This window comes from Strongylocentrotus purpuratus, unplaced genomic scaffold (genome assembly GCF_000002235.5).
Source record: "Strongylocentrotus purpuratus isolate Spur 01 unplaced genomic scaffold, Spur_5.0 spur5_contig_861, whole genome shotgun sequence".
NCBI classification, from domain to species: domain Eukaryota; kingdom Metazoa; phylum Echinodermata; class Echinoidea; order Camarodonta; family Strongylocentrotidae; genus Strongylocentrotus; species Strongylocentrotus purpuratus.
Genome location: NW_022145570.1, coordinates 2,448,334 through 2,462,603, shown reverse-complemented (window position 1 = coordinate 2,462,603; position 14,270 = coordinate 2,448,334). Strand labels below are relative to the sequence as shown.

Here is a 14,270-nt window from a genome sequence, read left to right as displayed (position 1 = left end):
GTTTTATGGGTTTTCTTTTGCTGAAAAAATAATAAAAAGCGGACCCTCTATCATACCCTATTCTGATGGTTTGCCTACTTGGGTGCATTAAGGGGAAACCAATCGTTTTAGCAAGTTACCCTGAAGAAATGCAAAAAAAAACCTGGGATCCGTTCTGGTGAAATTTTCAAACGAAACCATACAAACAATGAAAACATGGTCGTAATAAGCAACGAATGATTGAATCAGTACTTACTTCTTTTATTGGAATGCTGAGTAAATCACCATTCATCATATCTCAAACTTGAAAACTGACATGTGGTGCGGTTGGGACACACAAGTCAATGTCCTGCAAAATGAAATTGGGCCAATCTTGCCTCAACTGAAACATTAATATTTGCGCAACAAAACTTAATCATAAATTTGTTGTACCTCTGCTATTATTATCTCGGAAATTATTTCCGCAGATATTTTTACCTCTGACATTTTAACCTCTGACATTTTGAGCTCTGACATTTTTACCTTTGAGATTTTACGTCAGATATGTTTACTTCTGACATTTTTGCCTCTAAAATGTTTACATCTGAAATTTTCACCTCTGATATTTTTACCTTGCACCACCAATCTAGTACCCTTTAGCCCTGCCAATCTGTCTTTGGGTAGTATCTCCTCTTGCGCTGGTCAAGTGACCTGGGATATCCCTGAAGGAAATTACGATTTCTTTGAAGTGACCTACAGTCCGGACCATGGCTTCACCGACTCTCCAGCCCACATCTACCGGAGCGACATCACCAAGAACCAAACCAGGGTTGAATTTTCCTTCATCGGCATTTATCCGGACACCCGTTACCACGTCACAGTGATCACGGTCTTTGGGGCCCTCGATGTGAGGAGTGAGCCGAGGAACATCGATTTCAGAACAGGTTAGTATGATAGTAGCTAATAAATTGGTCCTTCAGAGAAGACTTACGGGAAACCTCACCCCACAGAATAAGTCAAAGTATTCTGAAAAATGAGATGTATTCTTGCCATTAGATGTAAAAACAAATCCTTACGGAAGTGTACAAGAGATCTATACATTCAGATATTCTTTTCATTAAATTGTGTTATGCCTTTTAGCATGATGGGCGAAGCATGCTTGAAAAAGTGACGCACCAATTTTCCCTCGGAGAAAACCTGAAGCCATTGGTCCCCCGATTGCTAAGCCTTAGTTAAAAGCATACTACTTCTTTCTTATCAGTCTGGTATAAACAGACCACCTACCAATATGTAAGTGCAACATCTAAATCTACCTTTAGATTACAATTTTGCAATTTGAATCCCCGGGAAATTGTAAAATATGTGGAATATATTTGTTTGAACTGTTCTTTGTCAGGCAGAATATGTTGGATACTTAATCAATATGTAGTCAATTTGTTTAGGTGGTTATATCTGAATCAAAATAAATTATTTTGTTCTGCCATGACCATCTGTATTTAAAGAAAACCACATGAACAGGAAGATCACGATCCGTGTTTCCCTTAGACCGCCCGCATTTAAAGAACACTAACATTGTCTCCCTTTATCGGTCTCTATATACAGGTTTCAATTTACTGCTAAGTACTTTTGAATGTAATTTTTGTCCAGTACATTGTAGCTTTCACAGCTTTAGATGTATTTGATTAAAGGTTATCACTTGTCCAGTATAAGGACGAGTCCAGTGTATTTGATCAGTTAGTGTCCCAATAAGTTGCCAATTACTGAGGAGGTGCGAACACATTATTCTTTTTAATTCATATTAGGTCTTATCTAAGCTTTCACCAGGTTATAAACAAAACACAGCGTTTTATAAGATGTAGGGTGAAGCCTATATAATGAAGGAAGACAAGAAAAGTGACCTCTATGAACAGGTGGTCTTTAGGTACAGGTTCCATTGGTCCAGATTTCAATGGGAAGCCAAACGTGTAATCCTTATACACTGGTGGGTTTGCCTATAACAAATTATGTCAGTAACGTATGACTTTCCATCATTTTTCCTTTTGCTTCTTCGTTTTAGAATCTCCTGCAAATGGCAATGTTGCAGTTACTGCACTATCTGCAGATTCTTTTCAGTTCGGATGGTACCACAGCACGCAGGATTACAATTACATACGATTCAACGTGGATGACGAGAGCAAGACTGCGTGCGAGAATGAAACCCTTTTTGCTCTTGGCAACGGCAGCGAGATTTCTAATATCACAGACCTCCAATCTGGTCAGAAATACAACGTATTCATTGATCAGGATGGTCTGTGCGAAACCCTTCAGCAGTACACACGTAAGAGATAAGATTTCGACTAGAAAGTGCTGTGCATATAAAATGTCAGCAAATTTCATGAGATAATTAATCTGATTAGCAAAAGTTATATTTCCCTTAATTAAAAAAAGAAACTGCCATAATACAGATATTTTAAGATTGTATTTACGTATGTATTTATTTATTTATTCATTTGTTATTATATATATATATATATATATATTTTATAGGGGGGATTCTTTAAATTCATGAATGTAATCATGTGTGAACGATTCCTCATATGATTATCCTTCAGGTCCGTTACCACCAGTCAACATACAGACTACCAACAGACAACTGACCTCCCTCTTAATCGACTGGTCTGACCCAGGCAACGAAACCATGTTTGACTGGTACTACGTCACCTTTGAGAGAGCGAATGAGCTTGGTAACTTTACGGAGGTGGGGTACCTCTATCCAAACATGACATCGGTTTTACTTGAAGGACTGATGCCGAGCACAGAGTATCTAATCGATGTGTCTACGGTCGTGGGCGAGGGAAATGCCCAGACTTTCAGCGACGGGGAACTGTTTTCTGCATACACAGGTAGGCTGATGTTCGTTTAATCGTGAGAAATTGCTAAAGCAAGCATGTAACTGTACAAAACCAATGATGATTTTTAGGGTCTCCCCCGAACTTTCGGAATTATAAAAAATGAAGTTTTGCGAATTTTGTTTCGACCGTAAGATTTGAAATGAACTTTTGGCAGGCCGCCAATCCTACAATGATGTAGGGCGTAGCTAACATACTTCATCTCAAACAAAATCATTAATTCTGTAACAAAAGCGATTATCTTTGACAAGTTTTATGGGTTTTCTTTTGCTGAAAAAATAATAAAATGCGGACCCTCTACCAAACTCCACTCTGATGGTTTGCCTACTTGGATGCATTAAGAGGAATCCAATCATTAAAGCAAGTTACCCTGAAGAAATGCAGAAAAAAACTTGTGACTCGTTCTGGTGAAATTTTAGAACGAAACCATGAAAACAATGAGAACATGGTCTTCATTAGCAACGAATGATTAAATTAGTACCTACTTCGTTTATTGGAATTCTGAGTTAAGCACCATTCATCATATCTCAAACTTAAAAACATTAGATACAGTTGGGACTCACAAGTCAATATCCTGCACAATGAAATCAGGCTAATCTTGCCTCAACTGATACATTATAAGATGCACAACAAAACTTAATCATAAATTTGTTGTACCTCTGTTATTATTACCTCAAAAATGTTTACCTCTGACATTTTGAACTCTGACATTTTTACCTCCTAGGTTTTACCTCTAAAATGTTTACATTTGAAATTTTCACCTCTGACTATCTACTTATGACATTTTAACCTGGCTCCACCTATCTAGTACCCTTTAGCCCTGCCAATCTGTCTTTGGGTAGAATCTCCTCTTGTGCTGGTCAAGTGGCCTGGAATATCCCTGAAGGCGATTACGACTTCTTTGAAGTGACCTACAGTCCGGACCATGGCTTCACCGACTCTCCAGCCCACATCTACCGGAGTGACATCATCAAGAACCAAACCAGGGTTGAATTTCCCTTCATCGGTATTCTGCCGGACACCGATTACAATGTCACAGTGGTCACGGTCTTTGGGGCCCTCGATGTGAGGAGTGAGCCAAGGAAGATCGATTTCAGAACAGGTTAGTATGATAGTAGCAAATAAATTGTTCATTCAGAATAGACTTACTGGAAACCTCACCCCACAGAATAAGTCAAAGTATTCTGAAAAATTAGATGTATTCTTGCCATTAGATGTAAAAACAAATCCTTACGAAAGTGTACAAGAGATCTATAATTAAAGATATTCTTAGCATTAAATTATGTTATGCATTTGAACATGACATGGGCGCAGCAATCTTGAAAATGTGATGCACCAATTTTCCCTCGGAGAAAACCTGAAGCCATTGGTCCCCTGATTGCTTAGCCTTAGTCATAAGCATAGTTCTGCTTTTGTATCAGTCTGGCAAAAGCAGACCACCTACCAATATGTCAGTGCCACATTTGAATCTACCTTTAGATAACATTTTTGCAATTTCAATACCCAGGAAATTGTAAAATATGTTGAATTTATTTTTTGGAACTGTTCTCTTTCAGGCAGATGATGTGGGATAATTATTCAATATGTAGTCAATTTGTTTAGGTGGATGTATCTGAATCAATTTTTTTTTTTTTTTGTTCTGCCATGACCGCTTGTATTCAAAGAAAACCACATGAACAGGAAGATCACGATCCGTGTTTCCCTTAGACCGCCCGCATTTAGAGAACACTAACATTGTCTCCCTTTATCGGTCTCTATATACAGGTTTCAATATACAGGTTTCAATTTACTGCTAAGTACTTTTGAATGTAATTTTTACCAGAACTTTGTAACTTTCACAGCTTTAGATGTATTTGCATTATGGTTATCATCTGAGCAGTATAAGGACAAGTCCAGGGTATTTGATCAGTTAGTGTCCCAATGTGTTACCAAGTATTGAGGAGGTTAGAACACATTACTCTTTTTATTTCATATTAGGTCTGATCTAAGCTATCACAGGGTTATCAAAACACAGCGTTTTATAAGATGTAGGGTGAAGCCTATATAATGAAGGAAGACAAGAAAAGTGACCTCTAGGAAAAGGTCATCGTTAGGTATAGGTTGCATTGGTCCAGATTTCATTCGGAAGCCAAACGTGTAATCCTTATACACTGGTGGGTTTGCCTATAACAATTTATGTCAGTAACGTATCAGACAAAATTACTTGAACTTGCACGAGTAGTAAATGCAAAAGTGTCGTTTGAAATGCTGTCATATGACTTTCCATCATCTTTCCCTTTCATTCTCTGTTCTAGAATCTCCTGCAAATGGCAATGTAGCAGTTACTGCACTGTCTGCAGATTCTTTTCAGGTCGGATGGGACAAGAGCACGCAGGATTACGTTTACATAGAATTTAGCCTGGGTTGCGGTTGCGGGAACGAAACCCTCTATGGTCTTTTCAACGACAGCGAGTATGTTAACTTCACAGACCTCCAATCTGGTCAGAAATACAACGTCTTCATTGATCAGGATGGTGTGTGTGAAACCATTCAGCAGTACACACGTAAGCGTGAAAATTAAGACTAAAAATGTATCAATATATAAAATGTCAGCAAATTTCCTGAGATAAGTGTACAGATTTGCAAAAGTTTTCCCCCCTTATTGTTTGAATAAAAACTGCCATAAAACAGATTTTTTTTTTTTCCGGGGGGGGGGGGGGGGGGGGAGTTCTTTAAATTTATGAATGTAATGAGGTGTGAACGATTCCTCATATGATTATCCTTCAGGTCCGTTACCACCAGTCAACATAAAGACTGCCGACAGACAACTGACCTCCCTCGTAATCGACTGGTCCGACCCAGGCAACGAAACCATATTTGACTGGTACTACGTCGCCTTTGAGAGAGCGAATGAGCTTGGTAACTTTATGGAGGTGGGGTACCTCTATCCAAACATGACATCGGTCTTCCTTCAAGGACTGATGCCGAGCACAGAGTATCTAATCAATGTGTCTACGGTCGTGGGCGAGGGAAATGCCCAGACTTTCAGCGACGGGGAATTGTTTTCTGCATACACAGGTAGGCTGATGTTCCTTTCATCGTGAGAAATTGCTAAAGCAATCATGAAACTGTACAAAACCAATGATGATTTTTAGGGTCTCCACCGAGCTTTAGGAATTGAAAAAGGGAGTTTCGCAAAATTTTTGTTTCGACCGTAAGATTTGAAATGAACTTTTGGCAGGGCGCCAATACTACATGGATGTAGAGCGTAGCTAACATACTTCATCTCAAACAAAATCATTAATTCTGTAACAAAGCTGATTTGATTCATTTACATCATCCTCGGTAACGGTTGTCCGAGTGATTGTTTCCTCGTAAATCTTCAAGTAACGTGTTTTGTTTAAATGATCTGTTACATCAATACGTTTTTTTGCCATATGACGTCGATGGTTCTAACGCTTTCTTAATTAAGTACATAGTGATCTTTGACAAGTTTTATGGGTTTTCTTTTGCTGAAAAAGATAAAAATGTGTACCCTTTACCAAACTCCACTCTGATGGTTTGCCTACTTGGATGCATTAAGAGGAATCCAATCATTAAAGCAAGTTACCCTGAAGAAATGCAGAAAAAACTTGTGACTCGTTCTGGTGAAATTTTCGAACGAAACCGGACAAACAAAGAGAACATGGTCTCAATTAGCAACGAATGATTAAATTAGTACCTACTTCATTAAGTAGAATGCTGAGTTAAGCACCATTCATCATATCTCAAACTTGCAAACATTAGGTACAGTTGGGACACATAAGTCAATGTCCTGCACAATGAAATCAGGCTTATCTTGCCTCAACTGATACATTATAAGATGCACAACAAAACTTAATCATAAATTTGTTGTACCTCTGTTATTATTACCTCAAAAATGTTTACCTCTGACATTTTGAACTCTGACATTTTTACCTCTTAAGTTTTACCTCTAAAATGTTTACATTTGAAATTTTCACCTCTGACTTTCTACTTATGACATTTTTACCTGGCTCCACCTATCTAGTACCCTTTAGCCCTGCCAATCTGTCTTTGGGTAGAATCTCCTCTTGTGCTGGTCAAGTGGCCTGGAATATCCCTGAAGGCGATTACGACTTCTTTGAAGTGACCTACAGTCCGGACCATGGCTTCACCGACTCTCCAGCCCACATCTACCGGAGTGACATCATCAAGAACCAAACCAGGGTTGAATTTCCCTTCATCGGTATTCTGCCGGACACCGATTACAATGTCACAGTGGTCACGGTCTTTGGGGCCATCGATGTGAGGAGTGAGCCAAGGAAGATCGATTTTAGAACAGGTTAGTATGATAGTAGCTAATAAATTGTTCATTCAGAATAGACTTACTGGAAACCTCACCCCACAGAATAAGTCAAAGTATTCTGAAAAATGAGATGTATTCTTGCCATTAGATGTAAAAACAAATCCTTACGAAAGTGTACAAGAGATCTATAATTAAAGATATTCTTAGTATTAAATTATGTTATGCATTTGAACATGACATGAGCGCAGCAATCTTGAAAATGTGATGCACCAATTTTCCCTCGGAGAAAACCTGAAGCCATTGGTCCCCTGATTGCTTAGCCTTAGTCATAAGCATAGTACTGCTTTTGTATCAGTCTGGTAAAAGCAGACCACCTACCAATATGTCAGTGCAACATTTGAATCTACCTTTAGATAACATTTTTGCAATTTCAATACCCAGGAAATTGTAAAATAGGTTGAATTTATTTTTTGGAACTGTTCTCTTTCAGGCAGATAATGTGGATATTTATTCAATATGTAGTCAATTTGTTTAGGTGGATATATCTGAATCAAAATAAATTATTTTGTTCTGCCATGACCACCTGTATTCAATGAAAAAGGTCACGATCCGTGTTTCCCCTAGACCACCAGCATATCAGGAACACTTACCTTGTCTCCCTTTATCGGTCTTTATAAACAGGTTTCAATTTACTGCTAAGTTCTTTTTAATGTAATTTTTGTTCATTACTTTTTTAACTTTCACAGCTTTAGATGTATTTGCATTATGGTTATCATCTGAGCAGTATAAGGACAAGTCCAGGGTATTTGATCAGTTAGTGTCCCAATAAGTTGCCAATTACTGAGGAGGTGCGAACACATTAATCTTTTTATTTCATATAAGGTCTGATCTAAGCTTTCACAGGGTTATCAAAACACAGCGTTTTATAACATGTAGGGTGAAGCCTTTATAATGAAGGAAGACAAGAAAAGTGACCTCTATGAACAGTTGTTCTTTATGTATAGGTTCCTTTGGTACAGATTTCAATGAGAACCTATATTCAAGGGAAATTAAAAATGTGGTCCTTATGGACAGGTAATCTTTCTAGACAGCATGTTTAACTGCAGAAAGATCTCTCAGGAAAGACAAGAAAAAGGCACCCTTGAGCAGATGGTCTTTACTTACAGGTTCTTTTAATACATGTTTCAATGGGAAGCAAAACATGTGGTCTTTATACACTGATGGGTTTGCCTTTAACAAATTATGTCGGTAACGTATGAAACAAAATCACTTGAACTTGCCTGAGTAGTAAATGCACAAGTGTCGTTTGAAATGCTGAAATATGACTTTCAATCATCTTTCCCTTTCCTTCTTTGTTCTAGAATCTCCTGCAAATGGCATTGTAGCAGTTACTGCACTGTCTGCAGATTCTTTTCAGGTCGGATGGGACAAGAGCACGCAGGATTACGTTTACATAGAATTTAGCCTGGGTTGCGCTTGTGGGAACGAAACCCTCTATGGTCTTTTCAACGACCGCGAGTATGTTTACTTCACAGACCTTCAATCTGGTCAGAAATACAACGTCTTCATTGATCAGGATGGTGTGTGTGAAACCCTTCAGCAGTACACACGTAAGCGAGAAAATTAAGACTAAAAATGTGTTAATATATAAAATGTCAGCAAATTTCCTGAGATAATTGTACAGATTTGCGAAAGCTTTTCCCCCCTAATTGTTTGAATAAAAACTGCCATAAAACAGGTTATTTTTTTTCGGGGGGGGGGGGGGAGTTCTTTAAATTTATGAATGTAATCATGTGTGAACGATTCCTCATATGATTATCCTTCAGGTCCGTTACCACCAGTCAACATACAGACTACCAACAGACAACTGACCTCCCTCTTAATCGACTGGTCTGACCCAGGCAACGAAACCATGTTTGACTGGTACTACGTCGCCTTCGAGAGAGCGAATGAGCTTGGTAACTTTACGGAGGTGGGGTACTTCCTTCCGAACACGACCTCGGTTTTACTTGAAGGACTAATGCTGAGCACAGAGTATCTAATCGATGTATCTACGGTCGTGGGCGAAGGAAATGCTCAGACTTTCAGCGACGGGGAATTGATTTCGGCATACACAGGTAGGCTGATGATCGTTAAATCGTGAGAAATTGCTAAAGCAAGCATGTAACTGTACAAAACCAATGGTGATTTTTAGGGTCCTTTCCGAACTTTAAGAAACTGAATGTTTGGTAGTTGTCCGGGGGTAGTTTTCTGGGGTCGTTGTCCTAAGTGATAGTTGTCCTAGGGGGTATTTGTATGGGGATAGTTGTCCGGGGTAGTTGTCCCGGAGGGTAGTCATCCTAGGTTTAAGTAATGGGTAAGTGTCCTAGAAACCCCCAGGTTTGTCATATCGAGCTATTGAAGCTATTTTATCTGCAAGTACCTCGAAGTCCGTTCGTAGCCTCGTAATGGATTTCTTCGTAGCGTATGGAGCCATGGCTAGCCTATGTGAGTAGAAGTGACAGCAGAACACACACTTTTCTGGAATAGTTCATGTTTTATATTTAGGCGCCATCTTAATTATATTTTGAGCATATCTTCATGAAATCAGGAAAACTTGTTGTATGTTCTTACATTCTTAATTCTCCCTTTTCTTCAGATAATTATGTATAATTACGCATAAGACCTTTGTCTTGTGATACTTTTTTTTGTTCATCCCCACTTGCCGTTCATTTTCACATCAAAGAGAACCACGGTGATACAGTAAACAGCAGCGGCTTCTCAAGTCATTTTGGAAATTACAGTTGTGATTCTCTAGAAGCAGATGCAAGGATCAAGTCAACCGATTTCGAGGCAAATGACGTACCCGATTCCCATGCATTTTAATTCTTGTATTATGCGCTGCCTCCAAGGCCCAGGTGATCCAGGCCTACTACTATCAGTGCTACTACTACTAATAATAATTATAATAATAATATGAAGAAGACGAAAAACAAGGAGAATAACAATAAAAGTTATATTGATTATGATGATAATTAACAAAATGAAATGCGACTGATTTGTCATTTTCATTCCTTCCTTATCCCAGCTTCATTTGCCCAGATTCTCAGTCTGGCCGTAACCTCTAAAGGCAACACCGAATTCACCGTGACCTGGCAAGACCTGGGCACCGATGCCTTTAACCAGTACTGCGTCAGGTATGAACCATACGAGGCGAGGGCAAACAGACAGCAGGAGAGGTTTCCTGTAAAGCGGAACTACCGATCTGCCCGGTTCTATGGTCTAGATCCGGGCCAGATGTACACAGTTTATGTCACAAGCTGCTCCTCATACTCGCAGGAAACGAGCTATCTAAATGAAAGCATTTCGTTCAGATTAGGTGAGGGACTCTCGTGTCAGTTTAATCCATTCATTTTCTCTGCAGCGGTAGCATTGATTCCAATATTTCGTCAAATAAAGCCCTAATTTAAATGTTTCAGTTTAAGTGATTCAAAACGTTCCTTGGAAATGATCGCTCTTCAGAATCTGTCCTAATACATTAAAAAATGACGAGGGTCCTGTTGAATAAAACTGAGCATTGATGGTAACTTTGCCACTGATGATAACTTCCATGGAAACTTTGATTTGCATTGATGGTGATTGAAGTTGCCACGGTAGATAATATTGACGGCCAAAGTTTCAATCGTTAGTAAGATTTATGCAGAGGGGCCCAGAAGTAGCTGAAAAGTTGGACCAAACTGCCGTGAAGCTTGTGTATATTCCCATTACCATATACCTATTTATGTATGCAGTGCATGTGATTTTCAGGAATATTGAATCGATTATTATGAATTGTAATCATTTCAAAGAATAACTAACCTCTATTAAATAACTAGCCCCTCACAATCATTTCAAGTTTTAATCACAATGTAATGGAATGGCTGAAACTCAGTCTATACTATGCGGTTTGGCTCAGTAACTTTTGATGCAGAGCCCTACAAATTGTAATCAGATGCATGAACAAATAGGGTATGACCACCACAAAGTTGACGCCATGTATTTTAAACAGGAATTAAAACAAAACCAAGCAAAATCGACATTGTTTATTACCAATACATATTTTTTACAGAAACATAACTTGTATATAAACAATCTAGCAATAAACAAAACCCATTAATGTTGCCAGTTTGAAGAATATAATGTGATGACCTACAGTTTTGTCTGACAGTGTTATAGAGTCTTTGCTTTTGCACTACCATCAGCAGTCAGTCAAAAATATTATGCTGCCTTGCCTCCACAGATCCAGCCGCCATCGCAGAGATCCGCATCATTGGCGGCTCCCTCGGTCCTCGCGCTGTGACGCTGGAATGGGACCAACCCGAGGGTATCCGTGGACTCTACAAAGTGACCCTTGACCCCGCAGACGAGGGCAGTGTGGATGGGGATGAGCTTCTTGTCAACATTACTGGCGACATGACCAGTGCCAAAATCCAGAACTTGGCAGCTGGCCATGGCTATACAGTTGGAATTATTGCTATCAGTGGAGACAAAAGAAGCGAAGACACAACCCTCCTATTTTACACATGTGGGTATAATAATTATACTAAGAGAAAATCGATTATTTAGGAGCGCTAAAAACACTAATGAGTAAAGAAGTAATACTATGTATATTAACACTAATAAGGCCGGGGGGCCATCATGCCCCCCCCCCTCCACAATTTTTCTGATTGTTCCGGAACGCATATGGATGGCGCCCCGCCGCTTGCTGACTTTTTTCTTTCGAGTCTTGCGCAACTTTTGAAAGATTTTTTTTGGACCTTATTTGCATAAACTACCATAAATATGCAAATGAGTGAATTTTTCAAAAAATTGAAACTATCGTAGTATTTTATACACTTCACTTGACATGCGTGCAAAACTTCGCGGAGATCGGCCGCTTCACGGCCCAGATTTTTTTTTTTTGGGGGGGGGGGGGGTGGGGGGCATAATGCCCCCCCCCCCAGGCCGTACTAAGGCCTCAAATAGCCCGTCCTTTTTAGGGTTAAGGGATCTTTTGAAAGTGGCAAGACAGACTTAGCAATTCAGTCATCAATCAGGAAAAAAATTAGAACTATGGTCCAGAACCATGCTTATTGCATAATCATCAACAAGAGTACCGAAGCTGTGACATCATAAAAATCTATTTTTAGAATTTCTCAATTTTTTTCTTCATTTTCCAAAAGAGAAATTCCAAAAAAAAATATTTGTTGATGCCGTCACACTTCAACACTCTAAAAACAAGTTCTAAAAACATGGCAATTTTACAAATTGACATTAAATCTATCCCGGCTGCAGCTATCAAATTTCCTACCCGCATATTTTCTTATCACCAGTGAATTTGTTGCCCTTTTAACTGTTTTTGAATACTCGCATGATGTAAAAGTCTCAATGAGACATGAGCCACTCCCACTCCCTACAGGAATGAAATTTAAAATGTATAATACTTAATGTATATTTTGTAAGACCTGTTTACTGATGTGTTTCAATTAATGCATGTATAGGGCCAATATTCATAAACCTAACTAAGCGTAACAACTGCACTGCTAAAGCCAGGGTAAGTAGCTGCATTATTGTAGAGCGCTTAGAGACTGCATAGGAAGTGTTAGGCGCTATATAAGCAAGGATAATTATTATTATTATTATTAAGCCCAGTTTTACCTACCTTATGAACTATCCAATTCACCTGCTATGCATAATTGAATCTCTATGGATGGAGGTCACTTTAAAACCATTAGTTGTTGCTATATCATGTAAGCTTTTGATTCGTCATCAGAAACGTTTTCTTCAAGAAGCAAGAATAAAATTAATCGACAGGTTTATGTGCATTGTGGTAGTCTCGGGTTTGTTTCGAATTGATACACGTTTTTTTTCTTTTCATATCAAGTACCTGATCCTCCTCAAAACCTTATCCTCTCTGAGATCGGGGAAGACACAGCAAGGTTATCCTGGGCAGCTCCTGATGAAATGAACTTCCCTATTGTCAGTGTTGTCATGACAACGATGCCAGCGACGATGAGTGTGACCTGTAAGTCATGGGCAATGAGATATTATAGAAATTATTTGAATCCATTAGTACTTAAACAATTTACTTATTGTGCCTATTGCTCCGTAGGCACATGTTTAAGATGCACACTTCGGATGCCATTGCATCCTTATCATGATTAAAAAGGCCTGACTCTAAACAAGCAAAGCATGAGATCACGAATACCGTCACTTTCATATACCAAATGCATGCATATAAATATATTCATCTTTCAATTCAGAATGTTCGCTCTGACAAAACATTTCGACCTCGACCTGCATTGAGACATAACATCACTCACGAACTTCTAATAGCCTGTTGAGACTATTATACTAGCAAATTTATATGAAACTCGCCTAAGAATCATCGTATAGAGAGGAGCTGTCCAGTCATCAGTGCACCCTCACAATAAGTTCCATCCAGTTATACAATTTGTCATACAACACGACGCTCATCTAGAGCAGGGTGCTAATTTTTTTATCACGTTTTTGTTCAAAACGAATGTTGCTCTAAGATGTTTCTGTATATGACGTTCAGACAAGGAGAAAATTAATAACTTAATGTAAAGCTATTCGAGGGTTTATCTATCAGCTCTTATATTTCATGGTATGGACCTCCGTAGCATTCATTTTTTGGTATAATAAACTGGATATATATTTTTGTTTAAAGTGAATCTTGACACCAACACAATTGTGCTGTCCAAGCTGGTCCCGGGGGAAACTTATACTGTCCGACTTGCATCAGTGATACGGCCAGATGATGCACCGAACCAGGCAGAGGTGATTGGGGAGCCTCAGGTGTCTTCCCCCTTCCTGATGAGTAAGATCTTCTGAGATTGTATGTATCTTCATGTAGTACAGTCAAACCTATATATCGATCCCACCCAAGCAAACTAAAGAAGTGTCCGGTGTAAATTTTGTATATCAAGTCGAACCTGATTTAGCGATAACCTGTACAAAAAGACCAACTGCCTATACATAACATTTTTAAATTGAGTTACTTATTTAAACTCTTTGAAATAAACTAAGAACCTGTACATAAGGACCATCAAGACTGCTTTTATTGTCTCCTGTGAGTGGTAAATTTAGTTTGTAAAGTCAAACCCTATCTATATACATGT

General features: G+C 38.8%; 1 protein-coding gene across 1 annotated transcript in view; it reads left to right on the top strand.

Moving 5' to 3' along the window:
* LOC579672 (receptor-type tyrosine-protein phosphatase beta) overlaps positions 1–14,270 on the top strand; it is a 52,293-nt gene that overhangs the window by 16,580 nt on the left and 21,443 nt on the right. Inside the window, exons 10-22 of the mRNA XM_030999187.1 lie at positions 609–902; positions 2,015–2,275; positions 2,550–2,840; positions 3,655–3,948; positions 5,141–5,389; positions 5,613–5,903; positions 6,874–7,167; positions 8,493–8,741; positions 8,958–9,248; positions 10,199–10,489; positions 11,390–11,674; positions 13,013–13,153; positions 13,820–13,969. Of these exons, the coding sequence (XP_030855047.1) occupies positions 609–902; positions 2,015–2,275; positions 2,550–2,840; positions 3,655–3,948; positions 5,141–5,389; positions 5,613–5,903; positions 6,874–7,167; positions 8,493–8,741; positions 8,958–9,248; positions 10,199–10,489; positions 11,390–11,674; positions 13,013–13,153; positions 13,820–13,969 (3,381 nt within the window). The remainder of the gene's footprint in view (positions 1–608; positions 903–2,014; positions 2,276–2,549; positions 2,841–3,654; positions 3,949–5,140; positions 5,390–5,612; positions 5,904–6,873; positions 7,168–8,492; positions 8,742–8,957; positions 9,249–10,198; positions 10,490–11,389; positions 11,675–13,012; positions 13,154–13,819; positions 13,970–14,270) is intronic.